Raw genomic sequence first — 26,029 nt, 5'->3', positions numbered from 1 at the left:
GTAGTTAAACACATTAGCTAGGGATTCTATTTTGTTCCCAAGACGCTCACAAAGCAGGAAACTGGCCAACTTCCCACAAGCATTTGCCTTTTCTCAACTATTTTGTTGGATGGAGTATGGCAATTTAGGATACCATAATACAGCTTAAGAGGAGCTGGCATTATGAATTCCTTTCATAACTCTTCAGGTTATTGTGTGTACTGTATGCACTGGTTGCAGATGCTTATAGAGTTGACTACTTATTTACTTATTTATTAAAGTGGTACACTTTTAGAGAAAAGGATCAACGTAAATTTGGCAAACAAATTACACATGTTTTAAGGAGATATGAAACTGAAATCCTTTGTTTCAATGGCAGCAAAAACCAGTTTATTAATTCTAAAAGTATGGGGAGAGGTTCAGCTTTACTTATGGTTACAATTGCTCTCTCCCCCCCCCCCCCTTTTGGCGCAATTCTGAGCTGTTTTTTTTAGCATTTAAAATTATACAGATAAATTTACTCCCTGAACCAGTTCACTGAAAAATAGCTTTAAAAGCTATACACTAAAATTCCTCATTTTGCAACTTTGATCTTGAAGGCATGCTTACACATTATGCAGCAATTTAGTGCTTTGTTGAAGTATACTAACGCCAATTCTGACATACAATTCAAACCCTGCTCCAAAAATAGACAAATTAAAAAGACACAACCACAAAATTATAGAGGTATCATAATGTGGTCACATATGTAAAACTGAATCCACCCAGTGTCGATTTTTTTCCCCCCACAATCCCTCCAAACATTGTGAGTTCCCTTTCTGTCCTGTAATGTGAGGATTGCAAATAAGATGTATAAATTTTGCTTATTTGGCTGAAGTCTGTAAAGGCCCCAAGAGTAGTTTATGCACATAATACTGTGTAATTCTCCAGCATCTATTCTCTGTAATGTGATTGCAAATGACTTCTTGGTCTAGAATTATTTTAGTCAGAAAGTATTAAAAATCAAAAACTAAACATTGTGTCCTCACAATTATGTTCTTAAACATTTATTGCTTTCACTTATCAAATTAGTTTGTGTTTTACTTTAAGCATGTGCTTTAGTCACATAGGCCTGAAATACTTTGATGAACAGAGTCAGGGTCTGAATCAGTGTCTAGGGCTTGATCCTATGTTCCTTGTACCTGATACTAGTGGTAGTTTTAAATGTTCAAGGACTGCAGGATGAAGTCCCTAGGGGCTCAATCCTACAACCTTTGCTCCTCATGTGAGCATTCTTCTAGGTAAGAAAGTCTATTGACCTCATTATGGGTCTGACTCTACGCTCTTTACGGACAAAACTCGTAAGGGCAAAGAAAAGAGTTCTTCTTACCTCGTTGCTGCCAATGCCCTGAGTTTGGCAGGGACTAGACTTGCTTTTTTAAATCCATCTGGGTAACTGCAGCCCTCCCTAATGTCCTGTGGCTGCAGGAAACAGCTGTAGGGCTGTGCTCAGAGCTTTGCATTCTGCTAGTTGTTTAATTTTATATGTTTTTGTAGTTTAGGGCAGGGAGAAGAGGATCCACTTTTTATTTGTGTAAAAAGAAAGAAAATACCAGTGCACACAACTTCTGCTGGTATTCCGATTTACAGCATCACTATTCTATTACTGGGGAAAAAGTTAGATAGCCCGACGAAGTGAGCTGTAGCTCACGAAAGCTTATGCTCAAATAAATTTGTTAGTCTAAGATGCCGCAAGTACTCCTTTTCTTTTTGCGAATACAGACTAACACGGCTGCTACTCTGAAACCTATGGTTACTACAGAATCTCACACAACATTATCTTGCTTTACAGGTGTCTCACATGCATAGGGTGTGTATGGCATTGCTTACAGTCATAGCATGCACAGTAGCTGTGCTTCATTTTTTGTCTCCATTTTTTTTATGGTTCTGTGATTTTGTTTTTTTACAGTTCTCTCTCATGGACTCTGTTGCACTCCATAATGTTTTATAGAAATATGCTTATGAGTGTGAATATCATGTAACTGGAATATGCTTTATGCAAAAGGTCTCTTGTAAGGTATCATTACAAAGCTTATAATTTACTGAGTGTGTTCATCCTGTTTGTATGAATGTATCATTCTTGTATCAGAAACTAGGAATATGAAATATAACTCTGAGGTCTTATTGTAATTTATGCAAAGTATGGGCCATTAATGGTGGATTGAAAGCTTGATGTCTCCCATTGACTAGGGCAATTGGTTGTAAATGGTCTGTTTACTTGCAAACCTTCCTGGGTGTGCGTGGGCCACCTCTCAAAGAATGAAGGCTGGGGTCTCACAGGACATGTGACTATGTCATAGGATACTGGAATCCATTGTTAAATCTGGTGCTTTTCCATTTAGAAGGTGGAGTGGGGATCCAGAGAGACAAAGGATTCCCGCTTTGGACCAAAGCTATGAAGCGGGGTGGAGCAGCAAAAGGGGGGTGGCAGTCATGAGAACACCCCTGCTTTCCACCTAAGATGTCTGCTGGAACTAACCAGGGGAAAGGATTGGGCCCATATTAGGAAGGAGTCTAGTCTGTGAAAAGAAAAGGAGTACTTGTGGCATCTTAGAGAGACTAACAAATTTATTTGAGCATAAGCTTTCATGAGCTACAGCTCACTTCATCGGATGCATTTGGTGGAAGATACAGAGGGGAGATTGATATACACATCTCCCCTCTGTATCTTCCACCAAATGCATCCGATGAAGTGAGCTGTAGCTCACGAAAGCTTATGCTCAATAAATTTGTTAGTCTCTAAGGTGCCACAAGTACTCCTTTTCTTTTTGCGAATACAGACTAACACGGCTGCTACTCTGAAACTAGTCTGTGAAAGAAGCTTATTGGAACATCTCTGAGGGTGAGATATTATCTGCAATCAGTTTCTTAATGTATTAGGCTTAGACTTGCGTGTTTTTCCTTGGTGACTTACTTTGTTCTGTCGGTTATTACTTGAAACCACATTAATCCTACTTTTTATACAGACTAAAGTCACTTTTGTTTATTAATTAACCCAGAGTAAGTGATTAATATCTGGGGGAGCAAACAGCTGTGCATCTCTATCAGTGTTATAGAGGGGGGACAATTTAGGTTTTTATCCTGTATAAGCTTTATACAGAGTAAAAAAGATTTTGGGTTTGGATCCCATTGGGAACTGGGTGTCTGGGTGCTGGAGGCAGGTAACCTGATGAGCAGTTTTCAGTTAAGCCTGCAGCTTTGGGGTGTGTGGACCAGACCTGGGTCTGTGTTGCAGCAGGCTAGTGTGTGTGGCTCAACAAGGCAGGGTTCTGGAGTCCCAAGCTGTCAGGGAAAATGGGCTCAGAGGTAATCTCAGCCTGTTAGGCGACAGACCCACCTGTCACAGACTCAGACACAGGGCCCTATATTTAAAAGTTAAAAAAAAAAAAAAGTGTTTCTAGTGTTTGTGAGGACATGCAGAGGTTATGCAGCCTTGCATTGATTATTATTATTAATAGGACAATAGAACTGAAGTCTATCTGAGATCAGGGCTCTATTGTACTGTGCTCTCCAGGAGACAGTCCCCACTCCAACGAGTACTATCTTAATACAAGCAAATATTGTTATCCCCATTTTACAGATGGGGAACTGAAACATGTAGAGATTTAGGTCTTGATCCTCAAAAGGTATTTAGGTGTCCAAATCAATGGGAGTTAGAAGCCTAAATATATCTTTGAGGATTCTGGACCTGTCTGATTTCTATCACTGTTAATGTTCATAGTTTTCTGCATATTTTGATTCCTTGGACTAAAATAAAATGTAACCCCAGCTGGTCTCCAATGCCTGTTTTTCTGAAAAGAATCACATGTCCCTTGGTTACAACACAGGTTATTGTAAGGAGCATAATTAAATGGCATATAAAGCTTATGATTTTTTTTTGCTGCTAACTGATAGTAAAATGTCATGTGATAAGGAGTTGTTTGCATTTTCATTTGCTATGTTTATTTACTGATAAGACTGAAGTTGAATGATTACGTACCAATTGATTTTTCAGTAATTTCAAATTCTTTTTAAGCATTTAAGCAAACTTTTTTTAGTTTTCCAACCTAAGTTTCTCTAGTTTTGTAAACAAAAATGATGATGATTTACACGGTGCATGTCATTTTAATTAGTTGTTGAAAACCTGCTTATGATAATACATTTACATTTATATAGCATTTTATATGAATGAATAGTTTGAGGCTTTCAGTGGTTGTTGACAATGTGTGACGCATGATATGCAGTAATGTGTGATACAGAAAGCCCAAGGTTTCCTGGAGAGGGCCTTACTCAGAAATAAACACTGCTTTCCATGATTATTTATTAAGTGAGCCGTGGCATGTGTGGAAAGGAAATTGTTGCTCAGATCATACAGGAGGAGTTATTGCCCCTTCCAGTTCTTCTTTTACAAAACCTTAGGGCTTGGCTACCCTTGCGAATTAGAGCGCATTAAAGCAGCCCCAGGAGCCCTAGCTCACTAACCGTCCACGCTGGCAAGGCACGTAGAGCGCTCTGACTCTCTAGCTAGAGTGCTCCTGGGACTTCACCTCGGTGAGTGGAATAGCGTTTGCTGTGGCTTTGGCTACAATGCCTGGGCATCAGTGTGAATGAGGAGTTACATTACTGCGCTCTGATCAGCCATCAGAAACGTCCCATAATCCCCTTAAGTCCAGTGGCCACTCTTGTCATTGTTTTTGAATCGCTACAGGAATGCGAATGTGTCCTTTCAAAGCTCTGTTTGACAGTTGGCTGCTTATCTGCTCCAAGAAAAAAGTAACCATTACTGTGGAATGCTGTGTGTGTGTGTGTGTGTGTGTGTGTGTGTGTGTGTGTGTGTGTGTGTGTGTGTGAGAGAGAGAGAGAGAGAGGGGGGTGGTGGTGGGGTCTGCTGCTGTCTCACCTTACAAGATAGCATGCTGACATGTTCAGCCCCCCATACACACAACACACTCCCTATCACTCGCCACCCCTCTCCCCCATTTGAAAAACACGTTGCAGCCACTTTGCATTATGGACAGCTATCCCAGCATGCCTGTTCCCAATGCCACTGCAAGTGCCACAAATGTGGCCCCGCCAATGTGCTTGAAGCTGTCAGTGTGGACAGATTGCAGCACTTTCCCTATTGCACTCTACAGAGACTGGTTTAACTCAAAGCACTCTACATCTGCAAGTGTAGCCATGCCCTTAGGGACACAGAACAGTTTTATATCGTTAGCTTAATGACGGGGGTTTGGGGAGGCACGATTACTTTTTTCCTCAGAAAGGATAGTATTGGCACTGGCAGACTGACACTGCTGTGGTTGTGATGTTTCCCTCTCTGGTTCTGTTTCCATTCATAAACAGAAATTTCAGAATATAACAATACTATATTTTTCCATCTGGGAAGAAAGTGGAACAGGACTATAATAGTTATTAATGAGTTCAACAGCAGAATAGAATATCTTAAATGTACATCATTATTTTTATGGGACTTGGTTTCTCAGAAGTTCTAAATAAAAAGAATCCTGCCACTTTCTTTACTTTAGACCTGGTTCACATTAGGACATATAATCATGTCTGGAACTATTTTCAAACATTTTTAACCCCAAATCAAGTTGTAATACAAATTTGGTTTCACACGAGCCAGACTACTGAAGGTGTGAGGGGTTTGCAGTATTTCCAAGTTCTACAATATTGGGTGTTTTTTCTTGAACCTCCAGTTTCTGGCGTGGAGCAATTACATGAGAATCTGAGATTTCATTACGTAAATAAGGTTCCTAGCCCTTATAGTTATATACAGAAGTTTAAAAATGTGTATTGAATGAACCCAAAAGATTTAAAAGCCAGCAGGCAAATACACCTTTCCCCCCCAAATTTGTCATTAATATACATTTAAACCAAACTTACAACATTTTGGGCTTGAATCCTGATTTTTGAACACTTGAGGTTGGTTAGTCTGTAGCAGGATTTCTAGAGCATGTTTTTACTTAACAAAATTGTTTATTTAGCAATAATTGATTCCCACAGATTACAAAGTATTTCAATGGGGATGGGGGGGGGGATGAAGAGGGGAGAGCATACCCTGCACTGGGAGCCTCCAGCGGAAAGGAAAAAAGATCACTTCCACCAGATCCCCACTATCATTTTGCTTCTTGAGCTGGTATTTTTCGTTACCAGTATTTCACTAGGTAATGTACCCAGCCATTACCAATGTTTTGTGGGAGGTTCTGAGCCAGGTCCCTCTGAAGCCAACAGGGTCCTTTATTTGTAACATTCTGCATGAATGTTTGTTTTGAGTAGAAAATGAAACACCCCCACACAATTCAAAAACAACCTACTTATCCAAAGTGTAGGAATTAGGATTATCATTGCAAGATTGCTTTCTTGTTCACCTCACCACCCCCTCCATCTTTTTTCCCACTCTGTAGCTTATTAAATGCTTTTTTTCTTACAAGGCATATTCTAGATATTTTATAAATGTAGGTTTTGCATGTAGATTAAATAATGTGGCTATACAACATGTTAAATATCATGTTAAACCAGGATGTGTCATTAAAATCCCAGTTAATCTGTTTTTCCCCAGACCTATAATGTGTTCCAGAATATAATGCTCTTGTTGCAATAATTCCCTGTAAGAATTTAACAAGGATATAAGTTTTTTGTCTTTATGTAGAATGTTCAACTGGTATTTTGCCATGTTATTAAATACGGATTAGAAATAGCATTGAGGTATTTAAACCATAATTCTTGTAACAGGATAAATAGCTAATAGCATTTGGTTTGTTGCTTGTGTACTTGTGACCTGGTTATAGTTATTTTAACACAAACAGACAAAACTGAGTCTCTCACTAGCATTCAAAGTGAAGGGATATTCAGGTTTTGAACTATGTGGAGTAAAAATATCAGACCCTTTAATCTAGTGATCTATAAATGGGTACAGCATTTCCAAATGTTCACAGAACCACAGATAGCTAGCCATGAGCAGTTTCAGAGCATTCAGTTTCTTTGGCTGTCATTGCCTATATTTGTGTAGGTTTTTAAATCTAAGAATACAGCCAGGTGAAGAGAGGAGTTAAACAAAGCAACGTAGTGTAGGTCTTAAAAAGAACACAACTTTATTTTCCAGTAGGTTTATTTTTGTAGTGGTTAAAAGTAGATTGAAACAGGAGGGACTCCCATCTCGGCAGCTAAGAGGAACAGCAGGGAAGCAATGCTTACCAAGCCAGGGAGAAGACAACTTGCTGCAGCTACCACTCTTACGTTAAACCTGCCTCTGTGAATGAGCCTCCCATCAGTCTATGACCAAGCAGATTGTATTTTAAGCTGTGTAAGGAATTTAGCCACATATTTTCCTCTAAAATGAAATGGCTTCAGTTTTGAATGATTCATAGAGTTCAAGACCAGAAGGAACCATTGTTTATCTAGTATGACCTCCTGTTTCACACAGGCCATAGTACTTCCCCAAAATAATTCCTGTTGGAACTAGAACACACTTTTTTAATAAATCCAGTCTTGATTTAAAATCTGTGTTGAATGAATGGCTAAATCACCTACACTGCTTTGAAAAAAAGTCTTAACCACTGTGCTTAAACACTTATGGAATCCATTGTAAAATACGTTGAAAACAATCATTAAAAGAAATGCTGGTTTGACAGGACCTACAAGCAGCACCATTAACATGATGTACAAAGTCTTTTTGTAATTAAACTATATTTGCAAGTTTGACAATATTTGTTTAATCAGCACTGAGGTGTACTTGAGGGCTTCAGTCTTTAATAACTTACTGGCAAATTAATAGAAGGTTATTTAAAAGATATTCCATGCACATTTCTTGCAGATTTTCTAAATATAGTCTAAAAATCATCTTTGTAAAAGCAATCATAATTGTTTAATTCAGGAGTTGTCCATAAACGAATTATGGAATGGGCATGTAAATTACTAATGGGAGAAAGATACTTCATTTGCAGACAGGATTGTTAATGCTGCTTTGAGAAAGAGTAATATATTACAAACTTCTGATTACTAGATCTAAGGGGTAATCAGTTACATATTACTGATTACTTTACTATTACAATTTGCTCAGCACCTACCAGACCATAGAAAACACACTGAACAGTTTACAAGCTCAGGACAACGTAACAATCCTCAGCAACAAGACTTGGGGGAGGAAATCTCTACAGAGCATGGAATTTCAAGTGGCTCTCCCTTCCCCTTGCAGATTGGGCGGTGCTTTCATGCTGGCTCTTGCACTCCCATTCTCCCCACTACCTTCTGGCAGACTGGCTTCACTGGAGGTGTTCTGCCTATTTTCTTCTGGCTGTGGCTGACCACAGACCTCCATTAAAGGGAGGGAGACAGCATAAAATGTACTTCAGACTTAGGCTGCCTGACCTTTTTTGTGTCCTCTCCTTAAGAGTGGTGGGAGAATGATGGAGACTGATTCATTCCCACAATGAATCTTGACCCTCTAGATTCCCGAGAAGGGCTAGCACTGCCACAGAGGCAGCTGATTGTCCCTCTTCCCTAACATAGCGTAAGAGAAATCTGCATGTAACAGGAGCCCTCAGCAGAAAGATCTTCCGGGGTGAACTGGGCTTAAGTTACTTATTTATATAAGTTACTAATTATTTCTTGGTCAGAGAAGCAGCAGATGACTATGTACTGCATCATGTACAATGTTGGATTTCAGCAACCAGAAGTAGAAGGCACCCATAGAATATCTAGTCCAAACCCCTGCTCAAAGCAGGGCCAATCCCCAATTTTTGCCCTGATCCCTAAATGGCCCAATCAAGGATTGAACTCACAACCTGGGTTTAGCAGGCCAATGCTCAAACCACAGAGCTATCCCTTCCCCCCTAAAATTAAACTTAAAAATTAAAAAATTAAAAGCACTTTACATTAGTTTGACCTCCCATCATGAGAGATACTGGGGGTTTCTTCTTGAATTACCATAGGACCCAACATGAGTCCAGTACCAGTTCTGCATGTACAGTACATATAGGTCACAATGCAGATCTTTTTGATCTGAGCAGCCAGTTGAAGTTTGGGGCCCTGAGGAGGTTCCAGCTGGAAGCAGAAATTGTTGAAGCCTGATATTTCTTTGATGCAATCTTGTTTATTTATAAAAAATTTACAAAAGTCCTGGTATCTGAATGTAGGAGGAATAAAGAACAAAAGGAGCAATTTCCTTCATTTACAGCCCCTAGTCTTTTAGCTAACACCAGACCCCCAATCACTCCCCCTAGCTTTTTCCAGACACTGTGCTTACACAAAAAGAAAAGGAGTACTTGTGGCACCTTAGAGACTAACAAATTTATTTGAGCATAAGCTTTTGTGAGCTACAGCTCACTTCATCGGATGCATTCGGTGGAAAATACAGTGGGGAGATTTTTACACACACACACACACACACACACACACACACACACAGAAACAATGCATTTTACTATACACACTGTAAGGAGAGTGATCACTTAAGATGAGCCATCACCAGCAGGAGGGGGTGGGGAAGGAGGAAAACCTTTCATGGTGACAAGCAAGGTGGGCCATTTCCAGCAGTTAACAAAATAAATTTGTTAGTCTCTAAGGTGCCACAAGTCCTCCTTTTCTTTTTGCGAATACAGACTAACACGGCTGCTACTCTGAAACCTGCATCCGATGAAGTGAGCTGTAGCTCACGAAAGCTTATGCTCAAATAAATGTTAGTCTCTAAGGTGCCACAAGTACTCCTACTCTGAAACCTGTCACTGTGCTTACAGGCTCCTGCTTGGCTTTTGTACCTCTCTCCTTCTCTGCTCTTGCCTCTTCTCAGTTTGTGTGGTCTCTTTCTCCCCCATCCAAAACAATACTCAGCCACAGCTGATAGGTGGGTCACACACCTCTTGTTTTAGGTGGGGGCTTATGTTTACAGTTATGCTAATTAAAGGGTGAGTTCACACCTATCAATCTCAATAGGGGTTTAATTCAACCCCTAACATTTCACCTAGCTCATATAACAGTACTATAGCTAGCATGGTATCATTACTCATACACAGTGTAGGACCGCCAACATGCCCAAGAAAAGTAATTTAGTAAATCACATTCCTTTTCAACCTGTAAAATAATCTGATTCTATCGCAGGATTAAATCTTTTAAAAACTGCCTGCAGTTATTTTCATAGCCCTGCTGTGAGCCTCAATTTTAGATGAAAATATCCTATTTGTCTGACAATATTTAGGGCCCCTGCTCTGATTAAAGACACTGGTAAATCTCCCCAGCATCATTGATAACAGTATTGGCCCCAAGGTTACTACGTACACAATTTGTTTATATTTCATTTTTGTTGTTTCTCTGGACAAATCTTTCAGTTTGTAATGGGGTGGGAGGGGTATATTTGAGAGCAGCACATGTTTTAGTAGTAAATAGATGAGTTCTATACTATTATTCATTTTTGATTTTTATGTACACTGTCTGGTCTTTGTATTTCATGGAGTAATTATTTATTGGTTTGCTTTATGTAATCCAGATCAGAATAGCATAGCCTGTTTGTAGACAGATTGGGTAGGCGCTGGAGCACTGGGTAGGTGTTAAATATTTAACATCAAAAGCAAACAATGGTCCCAAATCTAGCTCCCATTTAAGTAAATATGAGCAGCTGTAGACCTCTTATTTTTAGAAGAGAAATAGTAATGAAGGCTTCTTAATAACTTCATCAGGAATTATACCTTCATACTAGCAACACTATAATCATTAATGGTTATAGAAACATTTGCATTACAAAGCTGTATATCTTGGTGAGTATAACTGAAAAAAATTTGGTTGATATTACTTGTGCTTATTTTAGGCTTAAAGATGCCTCCTTCCTCTGCCCCACCCCCCACACATTTGGCAAGATTTGCTTCTTATTGCATTTGATTCAGTGAAGGTAAAGAGTTCCCTCTTTAGCAGTGAGTAAAATCTTTAAAAGTGATCCTATAAAGGAAGAAAGTGAGCTTGTGACCTTCTGTAAAGAGAAGCTAGAAGATTCTTTCAAAAGTTCTTTTTTTTTGCCCCCTTTTTTTAAGGTTAGAAATTTAGATTCTGACTAGCCTGGATGGCTGGACAGCTAATGAAATGACCACATCACAAGTGTCAATAATGATAACAATTAGAGGGGAAGAGATTTGTAGTCAGACAGTTTATAATTTTGTTTTGTTAACACCTATTTAACTTCAGTTACTAGTTAACATTTGGGACAAAGGCTATCTTGTTAAAGTTGAATACAACACCCTTGTCCTTTCAACCAAGTTGTGAGAGGAAACAGTATACATTCTCTGAGCCTTTTACAATTCCACCAGCAAAGCCTTTCATACCCCCTTTTCAGTATTATACAGGAGCAAAAATAGTTGAGGGCATAGTTTTTTGTTGTTTGTTTATTCTTATTCTATGCCTTCTTTTCCCTAACTGTGAATCCAACCCTTAGCAAGGCCTCTATTCTGCCTTGGAATCAGCTAGTGTGGATCCCTGTGCTCACACAACATCAGAGCATGAGTCGGGGTCCACACTGGCAGACCACAATGCATAAAGGTCGCATGAACTGCCAGTCCTATTTTACATTTTGTAATTCATCAGATAAATAGAAGCTGGCACATCTGTATTAAACAAGTTTGATGTTAATCAAGTAGATGAAGATACATGGCTGTTTAAAATAATTTTTGATAACTAAAACGCCCAAACAATTTTACTCCTAGCTATTTCAACAAAATATTTTTAACCTACAGCAGGATTTTTGACTTCTTTAGCTCAAAAGTTTTACGATGAATTTAAAATTTCTACAGATTAAGATCAGTATTAGCTCTTATATATGGAATTCAAGGCCAACATCCAAGGTTTTCTTGAGAGGGAACTTAATAAAAAAGGAAAAGAATCTGCATTGGGACTTTGCTCCCAAATGACAGATGATAACTGTTAATATTGAAGGTTACCATTGTACAGGGTATCATATGAATGGAAGTAAATATAACAAGGTGGGTGACCTGAGGAAGAGCTCTGTGTAACTCAAAAGCTTGTCTCTCTCACCAATAGAAGTTGATTCAATAAAAGATATTACCTCACCCACCTTATCCCTCTAACAACCTAGGACTCTCACAGCTACAGCAACACTGCATGCAAGGAAGTAAAGATGTTCATTATAAAACCACTAGGTGGCATCAAAACAGTTTGGCAAAATTTACAGAGCACTTATGCCCTAAGCCCCCAAATGAACATGTTTTACATACAGAAAAAATTAGGTTGTTTGCCTCTGCCTCACAAAAAGCTTTAGTCTGAACATGATATGACACAAACAAGCCTATATGATGCCTTTCTGATCACCACAATGTATTACATGCTACTAATATGCATTATATTTGCTGTCAAATGAACCAAAATGATTTCTAGCTATATTTTCATATATTAGTACCATTGGAATATGGTAAATTTTGCATTTTGGAATGGTACAATTCTATCACTATCTGCATAAATAGTACTGTATCAAACATCTACAAATATTTATAAGGTTTTGTAAACTCAGGGCTAACTATATTTCACATATTGTTTAATGTCTGTTACAATAATTTATATCGGAGAACAACAAAATCTTGGATAGAAATAAAAATTTAAACTTAGAATTATTGTTTTTTATATATATTTTGTGACAAAGCTCTGTCCTTGTCTCCATGGGTCCCACGTTTCCTGGCGGACTTCACTAGCCTTACAGGCTCATTGTGATCCTCCACGTAACCCATCTCTCTAGAGACAAGGGTCACAGTCTACTGAGCCATTTTCATCATAAGCTAGCGAGGGAGGTGAGGAGAAGTTATCCTTCCTTGCACAGTCTCTGTTGTCTCCCAGTCTCAGTGATTAATCAGGGAGGGGGCAAAGGGGGGAGCCCAGGCCCACCCTCTACTTCAGGTTCTAGCCCAGGGACCCTAATAGTATCAGCTATGGCAGCTGACCTTTTAGAAACAGGACACGTACAATTCCGTGGGCTACTTCCCCATAGCAGCCCCCACTTCCTCAGGTTCCACTTCACCCTTACCTCAGGGTTGTGCCTGATATGGTGTGTACTGCTCAGTCTCTTCAACAGCACAACTTCCTCCCACAGCTCCTGGGAGGCTTTTAACTAGTTTCAGTCAGTTCCTGATTGGCTTCAGGTGTCCTAATCAACCTAGCATTCTCCCTGCCTTCTGGAAAGTTCTTAATTGGCCTCAGGTATCTTAATTGACCTGGAGCTGCTACCATTTCACTTATCCTGATACCAGGAATTTGTTTAGCCTGGAGCTAATATATCTATCTCCCACTACTTTTCTATATTTTGGGCATCTAGGTCCTGTGGATCCCTCTTTTAGGCTGGGGGGGATCCTTTAGCAGTGGACGGGCTTTGCCCGCCCACTTCCCGGATCCCAATAAGACTACTTTTCTATAGCCATATGGCCTTGCCCCATCACAATATATATTTATTTAGACAGATGGTAGTGTAAATTACCAGTTATTGTAAAATCTCCCAGCAGTCTAGGAGCTCATAATATAATTCAAGTGCATATAGGACTCTTACCAGAGCAAAAAGAGAATTTTTGTGCCAGGTGTAATAGTAGAGATTGTGACTGAATTATTTCTTTCTGATATTTATTATTAGTGTTTCTTTATCTCTCTAGTACTAAGCTAGGCAGGAAGGGGATGGGAAAGATCCTAAGCAGAAACGGTACAGTGAAGCAAACAGCATATCTTTAGGGATAATGCAGTTTCTTATTCTAATAAAAATCTTTGCTCAGAATTAGGACAAAGTTACATTACAAAAGAAAAGAATCACAGAAAAAGTGACACTGTCAGAAACCAATTCACTTTGAATCAGCATAAGTAAGGACCAGAAAATACTTTCAGCCTTTCAAAAGACTCATGATGAGAAGCCAACAGACAGGCCTAATGAATGGGACACTTCACCAGAACCACAAAGAAGATTAAATGCAGAGAGCAGCAAAGTATTGGCCATCGTGTTAACTTAGGGCTTGTCTACACTGGCACTTTACAACCCTGCAACTTTCTCGCTTAGGAGTGTGAAAAAAACACCCATGAGCGCTGCAAGTTTCAGTGCTGTAAAGTGCAAGTGTAGACAGTGCACCAGTGCTGGGAGCCGTGCTCCCAACGCTGGTAGCTACTCCCCTTGTGGAGGTGGGTTTTTTTAGAGCATTGGGAGAGCTCTCTTCCAGTGCTCTGCCGCGACTACACAAGCCACGTTAAAGCCCTGCCATGGCAGTGCTTTAATGTTGCTAGTGAAGATGTGCCCTTATGCAACAAGTTAAGCAGAAGATCATCTATTAGTCATTTACCTTTGGTGGTGATAAGATAAGAATAACTGGGATATCATTGTTAAGAAGTTTGAAGAGAATTTCTTTTCAAAAGGAACGTAACACATAGATGGTCATGCTTTTACCAAAGGGTGCTAAGAACTGGAGAAAGTGTGGAAGCATTTATAGAAGCCCTATATGAAAAAGAGTATTGTCACTTTGGTATCAGTAAGGAAGATTACATAAAAAGTTGTTTAACAATTGGAGTTTAAAACAAAGCACTTCCAGAAAAATTGCAGTCAATGTCTGAGCTAAGAAGCAGGGGGACAGATCCAGCTAGGGCACTCCCAACTTGGACAATTCTTCTCCCATCAGGTGATAGTTCTGCTCCACCTTCTGGATGAACTCCCCAGCCAGGCATCAGCTCTTCCTGCTCCCACTTCAGATTCTTCTTCCTCCTGCAGCCTCATTAATCAGCCACTGCTAGTGGGAGGCGAGAGAACTAAACTTCCTCATCCCAGAGGGAGGAAGGGGAAGGGCCCCTGTGCTCTTCAGTGAAGGGAGGGAAGTTGTGCTGCCTGGTGTTCCTCCTTACTTTAACCCTATTAAGAACTATTTGAGAATAGGGGGAAAAATATATTTCCCCCACACTCAAAAGCCAAACCATTTTTGGTCAAACTAGGGATGTTAATTAATTGCAGTTAACTCAAGCAATTAAAGCAAAACAGATTAGCTAGATTTTTTAAAATAGTCTCAATTAATCACAGTTTGAATTGCATGATTAAGCAATAGAATGCCAATTTAAATTATAAATATTTGTGGGTTTTTTAAATATTTTCCTATATATTGATTTCAATTACAACACAGAATACAAAATGTACGCTGCTCACTTTATATTATTTTTATTACAAATATTTGCACTGCAAAAAAGGATAAAAGAAATAATATTTTTCAGTTCACCTCATACAAGTACTGTAATGCAATCTCTTTATTGTGAAAGTGCAATTTACAAGAGTAGATTTTTTTTCACATAATTGCACTCAGAATAAAACAATGTAAAAAAGATTAGAGCGTACAAGTCCACTCAATCCTACTTCTTCAGCTGATCGTTAAGACAAACAAATTTGTTTATATCAATGGGAGATAATGCTACCTACCTCTTATTTACAATGTCACCTGACAGTGAGAACAAGCATTTACATGGCACTTTTGTAGCTGGCGTTGCAAGGTATTTACGTGCCAGATATGCCAAACATTCATATGCCTTTTCATGCTTCAACTTGTAGATTTTTAAAAATCTTTTTACAGTGCAAATATTTGTAATAAAAATAATATCAAGTGAGCACTATACACTTTTCAGAGTAGCAGCCGTGTTAGTCTGTATTCGCAAAAAGAAAAGGAGTACCCGTGGCACCTTAGAGACTAACAAATTTATTAGAGCATAAGCTTTCGTGAGCTACAGCTCACTTCATCGGATGCATTTGGTGGAATTCTGTGTTGTAATTGAAAAAAATATATTTGAACATATAGAAAAACATCCAAAATATTTATAATAAATTTAAATTAGTATTCTATTATTGTTTAACAGTGCCATTAAACCAGCAATTAATCCTGACTTTTTTTAATTTAGGGATTAATTGTGATTTTTAAAAAATTATTTGACAGCCCTAGTTCAGACTTCAAACCAAAAAACACAGGAAATACAAAATTTCACCCTCAGGCATTTACTAAATGCATGGAAAATTTTAGCTCAATAAGTGAAAGTTTCAGGAAGTTATGAGTGACTGAAAATTGAGTGGTTCTGATAGCAGCTATTATGGAACTTTAGTTGCAGCAATTTCTGTGGTCATGCAACTGCAGAATACATGGAGCCTTAACTATTAGATCATAACCATATATACAATATAAAACAATAAAAATAATACTACTTAACTCTTATATAAAACTTTTCAGCTGTAGATCTCAAATGCTTCATAAAGGAGTGCCCTATGAAAATCTCCATTTTACAGATAGGGAAACTGAGGCACTGGGATGGACATGACTTGCCCTAGCTTACCTAGCAAACCCATGTCAGAGCCAGGACTTGAACTGAAGTTTCCTGAGTCCCCCTCCAGTGTCCTGTTCAGTAGGCCACGCTGCCTAGTAAAAGCCCCTTGGTCAGCATGTTGAAAGTTTAACACAGGATTACACCCAGCCCTATAAGCTTAAATAGAAGAGGAAAGAATGGTGCATGGAACATTTCCCTCCACTTTAGACCTTTGTGGTGGTCCCATACACAAAGCAAACAGGAGAGAAGAACAGTAAAAAACTGATGAAAATATTAGAGCGTAAATTAATAATCCCATTAAGCAATGGCTTGTGATTACAAATAGCAATAATCAAATGATACTGTCACAGTATACAGATCATTGCATAAAAGGGGACTTAATGAAAGCTTTTATGTGGGCTTTAATATTTTCCTTGTCTGCAGACACAGCCTTCATAAATGTTTGATTAATGAACTCATTAAGCCCTGACATGACTAGGAAAGACATACTTACCCCATGACCCATCATAATTAAAACGTGAATGACATTTGTTCAGGATAGTAGCTGGAATCATTTATTTAAGTAGCAGAACAACATAAAAAACAGCTTTTGACTTAGCCTGATGAATTAGTTCACCCTCATGGAAAAAACAAAAATATTGGGCTTTTGTTACATCAATCACAGTGATTCACAGGTAGAAGGCAACTTGCAATACCACCTGGAATTCTGTCTATATTTACATGGATATTAAAATTATAGCTGCTTGGAAAATGTCTATGAACTATTTTCTATACACTCAAAAAAAAAAAAAAAAGAAAAAAAATGTTAGCAATTTTTCACCCTTTCCTAATCAGCTCTAAGTCACAGTGATAGCAAAATGGGGAAACCCATTCAGACCTTTAGAGGACAGTGACAAAGTATAATGAAGTTCTGTACACACACCAAGCAGAGCTTGTAGTAGTAGAGCACTGATCAGCACTGCAGAGAAAATTACAGGGATTTATACTTGCAGGCTGTAAAATTCCATAGCTACACTACGTGTCTCACAGCATTAGTGAGTCAGGCAGGTGGGCCATACTTGATTCTCTTACCACTGCATCAGGTTCCTGCAGTGGGACACAGGGAAAGAGTCTTACTCTCCAAAAGAAGCAGCACTTACTATACAGAAAAATCCTTCCTCACATCAGGATGGCGTGGTTCAGTCAAAGCTGGATTGCTTAAGCCACAGGCAGACATTAACCATGTTTTTTTAAAAAATATGTATAAGTGTACAGGCACTGTGGATGAATTCAGTCCTTTGCATAGGGCCTGCAGATGACTACATACCACTTAGACCCTCAAAATAGGGCTTAGGTGACGCATGGGCCTTGTGTAGACCTGCACAGAGTTGAATGTGGGATATATCATTTTACAAGGTGACTTGAGGAGCATGATGCATTGGCAGGTCTCTTGATTTTATTTTATTACAGGTCTGATATTTGGTGCTTTTCTTAAAATCTCAGCTCCAGGAGTCATACAATTTGTGATTATCACATAATTATTTTACCCCTGACAATTTTAATCCTCTCTTCACTAAATCTCAGTGTCATAATTAAGGATTTTCTTAATAGCCAAAGTATCTGATGGACTGATTAAATGAATGATGGAGGTTTTATTTTACTGTGGTATTTGTTAACCCATTCTGTTTCTAACTTGTGAAAGTGACTTTGTAAACACTATTAAGCTGTGCAGATATACCAAAAACATGTTAGAATAAGATACTGTATAGTGTACTAAGCTGTACAATTCTGTTAGCTGTGATACTATGTATGATGGGATTTTCTTCTTTGGGGGCAGCTTAGACAACATTGCATTAGTATTTTAGTGAGGGTGATGACATAATTTTTCTGTGCTTTGGTTGCTCTGGAAGCTGGGTTGGCGGGGGGATGGGGAGGAAAAGGATCAGGCAGTGTGTTGACCTTAATTAGAATAATTAAAACTAGCTTTTGATTCTGGCTGTTAGGCTGTCCTAGCACTGTGGCAAGCTAGAATGTGGATGCATGTCTACAAAAGTTCCTGTTACCAGATTCAGGGCAAGCTGCCCTGGAACCAGTATTGTAATGAAATTTGATGGCAGGGGCCCATTTTAACAACTTTATCATCAGAGGGTTGGAGTCTGGACTATACAGAGCCTGGGCAGGGGTTTATAGGCCGACACTGGTACTGTGAATTAAGATGATTGAAAATGAAATGAGGAGAAAGTGAGGCACATGAGTTGGTGTGCCATACTAACATCTTTAGCAGGGCACTATACCAGAATTTTATTTCTCTGCATTGCCACTCAGATCCCCTATGCCAGGGGTCTTCATTTGTGTCTCACTCTTCTTTGAAGACGGGTACAATGTCTAGTGGTAGCATTCTGCATTGTTACACAGGGGCCCCAGGTGTTTGCAGTTCTGTGGGTATGCCTGCACTGGGGCTGGGGGTGTAATTACCAGCTCAGGCAGTCATAACCAAGCTAACTCTGATCAAGCTAGCATGCTAAAAAATAAAAGGGGACCCACAGAGGCACTAACGGCAGGAGGGGCTAGCGATCTGAATACATATTTAGGGTCTCAGATGTGCTCATGTTTGGGGTGGCTAGCCCCTCTGGCTGCTTGCGCTGCCATGGCTACACTTCTATTTTTAGCATATTTGCTCAATCAAAGCTAGCACATGTATGTCTTCCTAAGCTGGAAATTACACCTCCAGCGTAGACATATCCTTGAGTCTCGCGCCAGGTGGATAGGAACAGGGAATGCTGAAGACAACAAATTCAGGCCACTGAGGGAAAGCTAATGATATTTGATTTGGTTGCATTTTTCACGCTCTTTGCACTGGTGTGTATGACTATGTAAGGTGCAAGGCAGTGGAGAATCAGGCCTGCCTGGCATCTCTGATTCAGTAAAATGTGAACGTTTTTGTTGCACTTTGGATGTAATGATATTTGTACTCATTTGTTCCAGTGTCTAAAGATTGGTATATATAAGAAGGTATATTGGGCAAGTTTAGCTGGAGAAAGAATTTAAAATTCATATTTACAATCTGAAGATTATGATTTTATCATTATTAGAAATTATAGGTTTGAATGGTATCTTCTGTTGAGTTTTCTGCTTATAACATAGAAATGCACTGGTAACAGGGTTTGCTCACCACTGCTGTGCTTCCTGGGGATTAGCTCTGCTTGCCAGTGCGCCCTCTTCTGCTGATGTCTTGCCACAGTCATGTCTGCTCCAGGACCCACATCACTCCAAGGATCATGGTGTCATCTTCAGGACACAACCCACTGGCTGTGGTGCACTCTGTGCTCCCCCCTTCCAGGGAATGTACCACAGTCCCTCAGTCTAGCCACTGCCTCAATTCATTTCCTTGGGCCACTTCCCCACGACCCCCAGGACATTCTTCGCACTTACCTCAGGGCTTCAGCGTGCCAGTCTTAGCAGGAGCTCTCTCTAGCTTCCCCTGTCCCTGCTGGCACTCCTTCCTCCTGCTAGGGGCCTGATCTTCCCTCCTCAAGCTCCAGGCAGCTACTGAAGCTGCTCTGCCTTGCAGCCCTTCTTATATGGGCCTGCCCAACCCTCATTGACTCCTCCTCACAGCCCCTCTCCTAATAGCTGCTTTCTGCATAGCCTCTCTAGGGCTCCATTAACACCTTACAAGCCAGTCTGGGGCAGACACTCCAACACAGCACCTATACACTAAAGATGAAAAAAGATTCAAAATCAAGGTTTCTGCTTGATCATCTCCATCCTACCCTTATAATAAGAAGTCCCCAGTTGCTATGGCATCTTGGAGATCTCAGGTATCTATCACAGGATCTTCTAAGCTCCCTAGGAACCTATTGTGAGAGTACAGCATAATATTTCCCACTACATGTAGGTGTAGCAGATTGAGCACTCACTGCCACGGTGCCTCCTGCTGGTTGCCTTGGGAATTAGCTCCTCAGCCTCGGAGCGCCTCCTGCTGGCCAGCATCTCTCCTGCCTCACGCCCCTGTGTCTCTCCTGGACTCCAGTGCCCCTTGTCTTGGGGTGCTGCCCCACAGCAGTGCCCTCACACTCTGGGTCTCCCCTCCCCCTATGCCCATTTTACCTCAGTGGCTACTGCCAGTCATCATCTAGCTCCTTTTCCCTGGGGCAGACTGCAGTCTGTAATGGCCACTCATCATTGGCAAGGGGGTTGGACCAGCTGCCTCTGCCTATCCCCAGGCTGCACCCTCTGCAGCTCCCGTACCTCCTTAGGCTTTTCACAAGACCTCAGCCTAGGGAGTTGCCAGGCTGGAGTTCCCCGGCTCCTTCTTGCCCTTCCCCAGCACTGCTCTCCTTCAGGTACCCTGTGCTCCCAGGCAGCTAAGTCCTTCCCACTCCAAGGCTGGAGTGAGACTGACCCAGCTCCTCCCTTAGCCCTTCTGTCCGGGCCAGCTGTGGCTGCCTCCCCAAGCAGCCTTTTCCCCTAGAAGTGGGAGTAGCTGCCCCGCTACAGTAGGAAAATGGAAATGGAATCTTCACAAGGTTTTCCATTAACCCTTTACTGCCATCCTCAAATAGAACATTGAAGCCCAAAAAATGAAGTTCAGGTTTCAAAGGATGTTAAGTCTGCATCATATTCATAGATTGTTAAAATGACAGGAAAGAACTTAGACAACCTAGGGCCATCTGCGTCAGTTCCTGTGTTTCACCTCTTGCAGTAGCTGTAGGTCAGTAGCTTCTTGTGCTGCTGATGGCTTTCAAGATTTGCTGTCTCCAACTTCGCTGTTGTTAGAGGCTGACCCTGCAAAATTGGAGACAAGCTACTGGCATCCATAATTGTATCAGAAGTGGCTAATGCAGAGCCCCTGAAGGCCCATAACAGCTAGTCTGCTCCCCGTTCCATGAATTTGGGGCTCCCTGCGGCTACCAGTCTTTCAGGCCTTTAAATATGGTGCTGTCTACACGACAGTCCTCCCCAGTAATAGAAATAGACAATGGTTTGGGTATGACTACATGAGAGACTGCCTCTCTCCTTGCAGTAGTTGAGATCAGTTGGGACATCTACTGAGTAGTTCCCCGGTGTACTCTGGAGATGGTTGTTGGCAGAATATTCTCAGTTTGGGGCCCTCAGCTCTAGAACTCACTTCCCTGTTTTGGGCTTGCATAGCCAGAGTCTGTGGACCTTCAAGACATGTTACATTACAGGGCCAGCATTTCAGAAAAATTAGGAGAGACGGGGAAAGTTTGGTCAGCATTCTCACTTCATGGCTGCTCTTGGGGGATTAATGGGCTGGTCCCATCTTGGAGGGGGGCGGGACAGGAAGATGGCATCCTGGTCCTATTCCGGACGTTGGGAGGAAGATGGGCTGAGGTGTATGTGTGTCACCGATGGCTGGCACAGGACAGAGATTGGGACCTGGCCCACTCCATGCTGAGCTTAAGCCCAGGGCACACCACTACATCCTGTCCAGCCAGTGGGGAGAGAGAGTGGTGCTGACAATGCACTGATAAGGAGCCCTGGCCCAGCCTGCCCCACAGGGGCCCCCAGAGACCTGAGGGAGACACCACATCACCAACTGGCAATGAGCTATGAAAAGTTAGTGGGAGGGGCAAAACCAAAGTCTGGGGGCATAAGGCAACTGCCCCCTCTCTTCCATAGCAAATGACACCCCTGTTGCACAGCCTGTATGCCCAGGCTTTTGGGTCAGGAGGAGTGCATTGATGTGATGCCAGTGTTTTACCAAGGAACTCCCCCAAAACTTTTTAGTTTGGGAGCTTTTTAACTTGTTATAAAACTTGTGTCCCAGAAGGAAATGGAGAGGCATTGGGAAACAATTTAATTTATTTTTGGTTTTAAATCAAAATGCTTTTTTTGTAACCACAGGAGGCATCACCACTGGACAAACACAGTAAGCTACATTCACTAGAAAATGTATAGTTGGTTCCTGAAAATATATAGACTAATATCGTTTTGCTAATACACCCTGCTGTTCATCTTGCATAATATGGAAAGGGACAAAACCTGCAAACTGTTGGACTTCAGTGGGAAACAAAAAACCAAACAGCATACAGGACCGGGCCCTAAAATTATTGAAAAAAATATTTACATTATTTTCAAGACATTTCAAGCTTGTTGTATAATTCTTTGGCAATGTTTTGTCATTCATTTTAGCCATTTCCCCATTATTTTAAGTTCATCTCTCACTGGTGGTTACCAGCAACTTGAGAGATGTATAGAAGAAAAAGGAAAGAGGTCAGCTATTCGTTATTGTATTCATAATCTATTGCAAAATGGACAAATGGGAAAACCAGTATTATTCCCCTAAATCAAGCTGATGCCCCCAGAACATAAAACTTTCTCAATCATTAAAACATTGCACTTATAAATAAGCCATCCTGGTGCTTCTGTAGCAGTTCCAAAAGCTGCCGATTCCTAAGCAAACAGATAACTAGGTTGTTGGTAGACTATTTGTCATTCCAGTTTAATAACAAATTGATGGACTCATTGTCTACTTCGCTTCTGCATTTGTCATGGTAACGTGTCTGTCTTCATCTGGATCCCTGACTCCACCTTATGGAAAGTTACACAGAAGAGCAGGATGGAAGCTGCTCTTCTGAGTCCCTGAAATTTACTGTTACCAAGGTGATGGGAGAAAAAACAAACGGACAGCCTGGCTGTCTATGTTCCCTCAGCTTCAGTAGCAAAAGTTAGAGGGACCCAAGCTTCTAACTTTTATGTCAAGGGAAATTGGTACAGGATCATGAAAAGAAGTTCATTCCATTGTGACTGTTGATCACTTAACGATCTGTAAAGTTCTCTGAATGCAACAGTAAGCCTGACAAGGGGATTTCTTTTGCTATCAAAGCCCTAGTGAATACAGAGTGAATGTCAATTTGTTTGGGAAGAATGGATATATGTATTGCTTTTCAGGAGAGATGCTCCTTGTTTTCTCAAGGTGCAATAATTTACTATCATTTGAGATTATTTTTAATTATTTTTTATTCTGTATAAATCAAATTCCCTTGTCATAAATATACAGCTGCTTTTGATGAGTTTAAATGCCTTTGTACCTTACTTTTCGTAAAATTCTAGAATTCCATTTTCATTTTCATTTCATTTTGAAATGCCACCACTGATCATTATTTAATAGCAGGGACAGGTGTGGTGTCCCATCATCCCAAAATAAAATAAAAATTAACTGACTTGTTCACCATTCTCACACCTCCCTCTGTACTATCTGTTTTTTTTTTTTATAAATAAATAGAGTAAACATGTGTCCTTAAAGACAGGCATATCCCTGTTTTCAGGGCCGGTCCCATCAGTTTTTTATAGAAAACAGTGTTTTGTCCCTTAGGTGCCAACTCCGTGGGTGCTCCACCCACTGGTGGCCCTGCCAAATAGCTCCTCCCCCTCCATCCCAGCACTTCCTGCCCATGAGGGATCAGCTGTTCAGTGGCTTGCAGGAGGTGTGGGGGGGAAGGAGTGAGGGCAGGGTGCTCAGGGGAGGGGATGGAATGGGTGGGAAGAGGCGAGGCAGGGTGGGGCCTTGGGGGAAGGGGTGGAGTGGAGGTAGGGTCTGGGGTTCAGAGAAGGGTCAAGCACCCCTGGGGAAATGAGGAAGCTGGCGCCTGTGTTTTGTCCTTACTTTGATAAGTCGTGGCAGACTGCTCACTTGAAGGAGTTGATAGCCAGCTGTGCTGGTGAAATTAAAAGCAGCCTGGATGGGCAGATAGGCATCCCCAGCTCTGTTATACAACAGCACCCTTCTTCAGCCAGAACTTGAAAACAAGAGCTTAGGCTGATGTATAACTTTGTATTACAATATTTATATCTGATTTAACTAATGCTTCGAAACAAAATTCTCTGTGATATTATGGTGGTGTTTATCAGCTTGATAATCATAGCTTTTATTACTCTTGATACATCCTAGCAATGGAGCATAATAAAGTCAAGAAGTTAGGTGTGCCATTAACTCCTGATGTGACAGGCATGGAATCTATTGTATTAAAAATACAAAGTTTATGTATTATTGTGAGATTGTACGTAACTTCTCTAGGGGGGAGACGTGGCCAGTGTAAACCTTGGAAAGTGTTATAAACTTCAAAGAACTATACTGAACAATGGGCCAGACAAGAATGACAGAGTTAAGAGGGAATCTCTAGCGGGAGGTAAATACAAATGTAACCTGCTCTAGTTATGCAAAAAACTAGCCTTTTGAAGCTCTGCCCTGAAGATTATTTGTTTCCGGAATCTGAAGATCAAAGGCCAAAGCTGTATAAAGCAGTGGTTCTTAACCAGGGGTACGTGTAACCCTGGGGGTATGGAGAGGTCTTCTAGGGGGTACATCAACTCATCTAGATATTTGCCTAGTTTTACAACAGGCTACATAAAAAGCACTAGCAAAGTCTGTACAAACTAAAATTTCATACAAGCAATAACTTGTTTATATTGCTCTGTACACTACACTCTGAAATGTAAGTACAATATTTATATTACAATTGATTTATTTTATAAGTACAGTATTTGGTAAAATGAGAAAGTAAACAGTTTTTCAATATTAGTGGGCTGTGACACTTTTGTATTTTTATGTCTGATTTTTGAAAGCAAGTAGTTTTTAAGTGAGGTGAAATTTGAGGACACACAAGACAAATCAGACTCCTGAAAGGGGTACACTGGTATAAGGAAAGACAGAGGGCATAGCTACACTACAAACTTTTGCCACCACAAATTACATTGGCATAAAGCCACCACAGTTAGTATATTGCTTGTGCGTGTACATACTTGGCTTCTTTCATCGGCACTGCTCATACTCACCAGGAGCGCTTGTGTTGATTCACAGTGCAGTGCACCATGAGTAAGTGCAACTTGCCACCCTCCAGCACACTATCTTTGGGAAGTTTTTGCAATGCATGGTGAGGCAGAAACAAATCACACAGAGGTGACTGGAGCAAATGGTCAACTTCGCAGCATGTAACTTTCTCCCTCCCATACTGTCATTTGTATCCCACAATTTTCATGCCTTTAAAAAAAAAGAAAAATCCCATGAACCTGCATGACCCTTCTCGCTGACCACCATCTCTGACAGAAGCATGGAGCCTGCACTACTCTGACAATTGTGATGAGCATTGCAAGCACAGGACGCACAAGAGATTTATTTGATTTAGCCTCCTAATTGCTGTTGGCACTACATCTCAATTTATGATGTAATATATTTTGCTACATCTTTTCGTACTGGTGTTTCCAGAAGTCATAACTGGTATAAACATGTTAAGAATACATATAATTATTTAGAGAGATTTATGTTAACATGGAATCTTTCTTTTAAAGTAATGCTATGATTTGAATTTTGTTCACTAGTTTATAAAAACATTAGTTATACACTAAAAAAACCATTTTAGAACATCCATTTCTAAGGAGACATTAAAAGTGTTTGGAGGAATATATAAAGAAACATTGTATAAAACTATTTCATTATAAATGATTACAGTGAGTTGCACCTGCTTTCACCAGATCTCAATTTTGTCCGTATCCTTTAATCAGCAGACAGCTGACTGACTTTGCCATTATAAAAATAGTTTTGCTAAAAGAATATTTTATTGTTTTTCATTGTAGGCTGGTAGTGATGGGGAAAGCATTGGAAATTGCCCATTTTCTCAGCGTCTCTTTATGATTCTGTGGCTAAAAGGTGTTATATTTAATGTAACAACTGTAGACTTGAAAAGGTAAGATTACAGTATATATTTTCATTTTCAGAAGA

At 40.4% G+C, this 26,029-nt stretch overlaps 1 protein-coding gene across 1 annotated transcript in view; it reads left to right on the top strand.

The window, feature by feature from the left end:
• CLIC6 (chloride intracellular channel 6) overlaps positions 1 to 26,029 on the top strand; it is a 48,838-nt gene that overhangs the window by 9,087 nt on the left and 13,722 nt on the right. Inside the window, exon 2 of the mRNA XM_038388040.2 lies at positions 25,885 to 25,994. Within this exon, the coding sequence (XP_038243968.1) occupies positions 25,885 to 25,994 (110 nt within the window). The remainder of the gene's footprint in view (positions 1 to 25,884; positions 25,995 to 26,029) is intronic.

Source organism: Dermochelys coriacea, chromosome 1 (assembly GCF_009764565.3).
Source record: "Dermochelys coriacea isolate rDerCor1 chromosome 1, rDerCor1.pri.v4, whole genome shotgun sequence".
In the NCBI taxonomy this organism is placed as follows: Eukaryota; Metazoa; Chordata; order Testudines; family Dermochelyidae; genus Dermochelys; species Dermochelys coriacea.
Note: the sequence above shows the minus strand (reverse complement) of the source record. Positions and strands in the feature narration are given on the sequence as shown.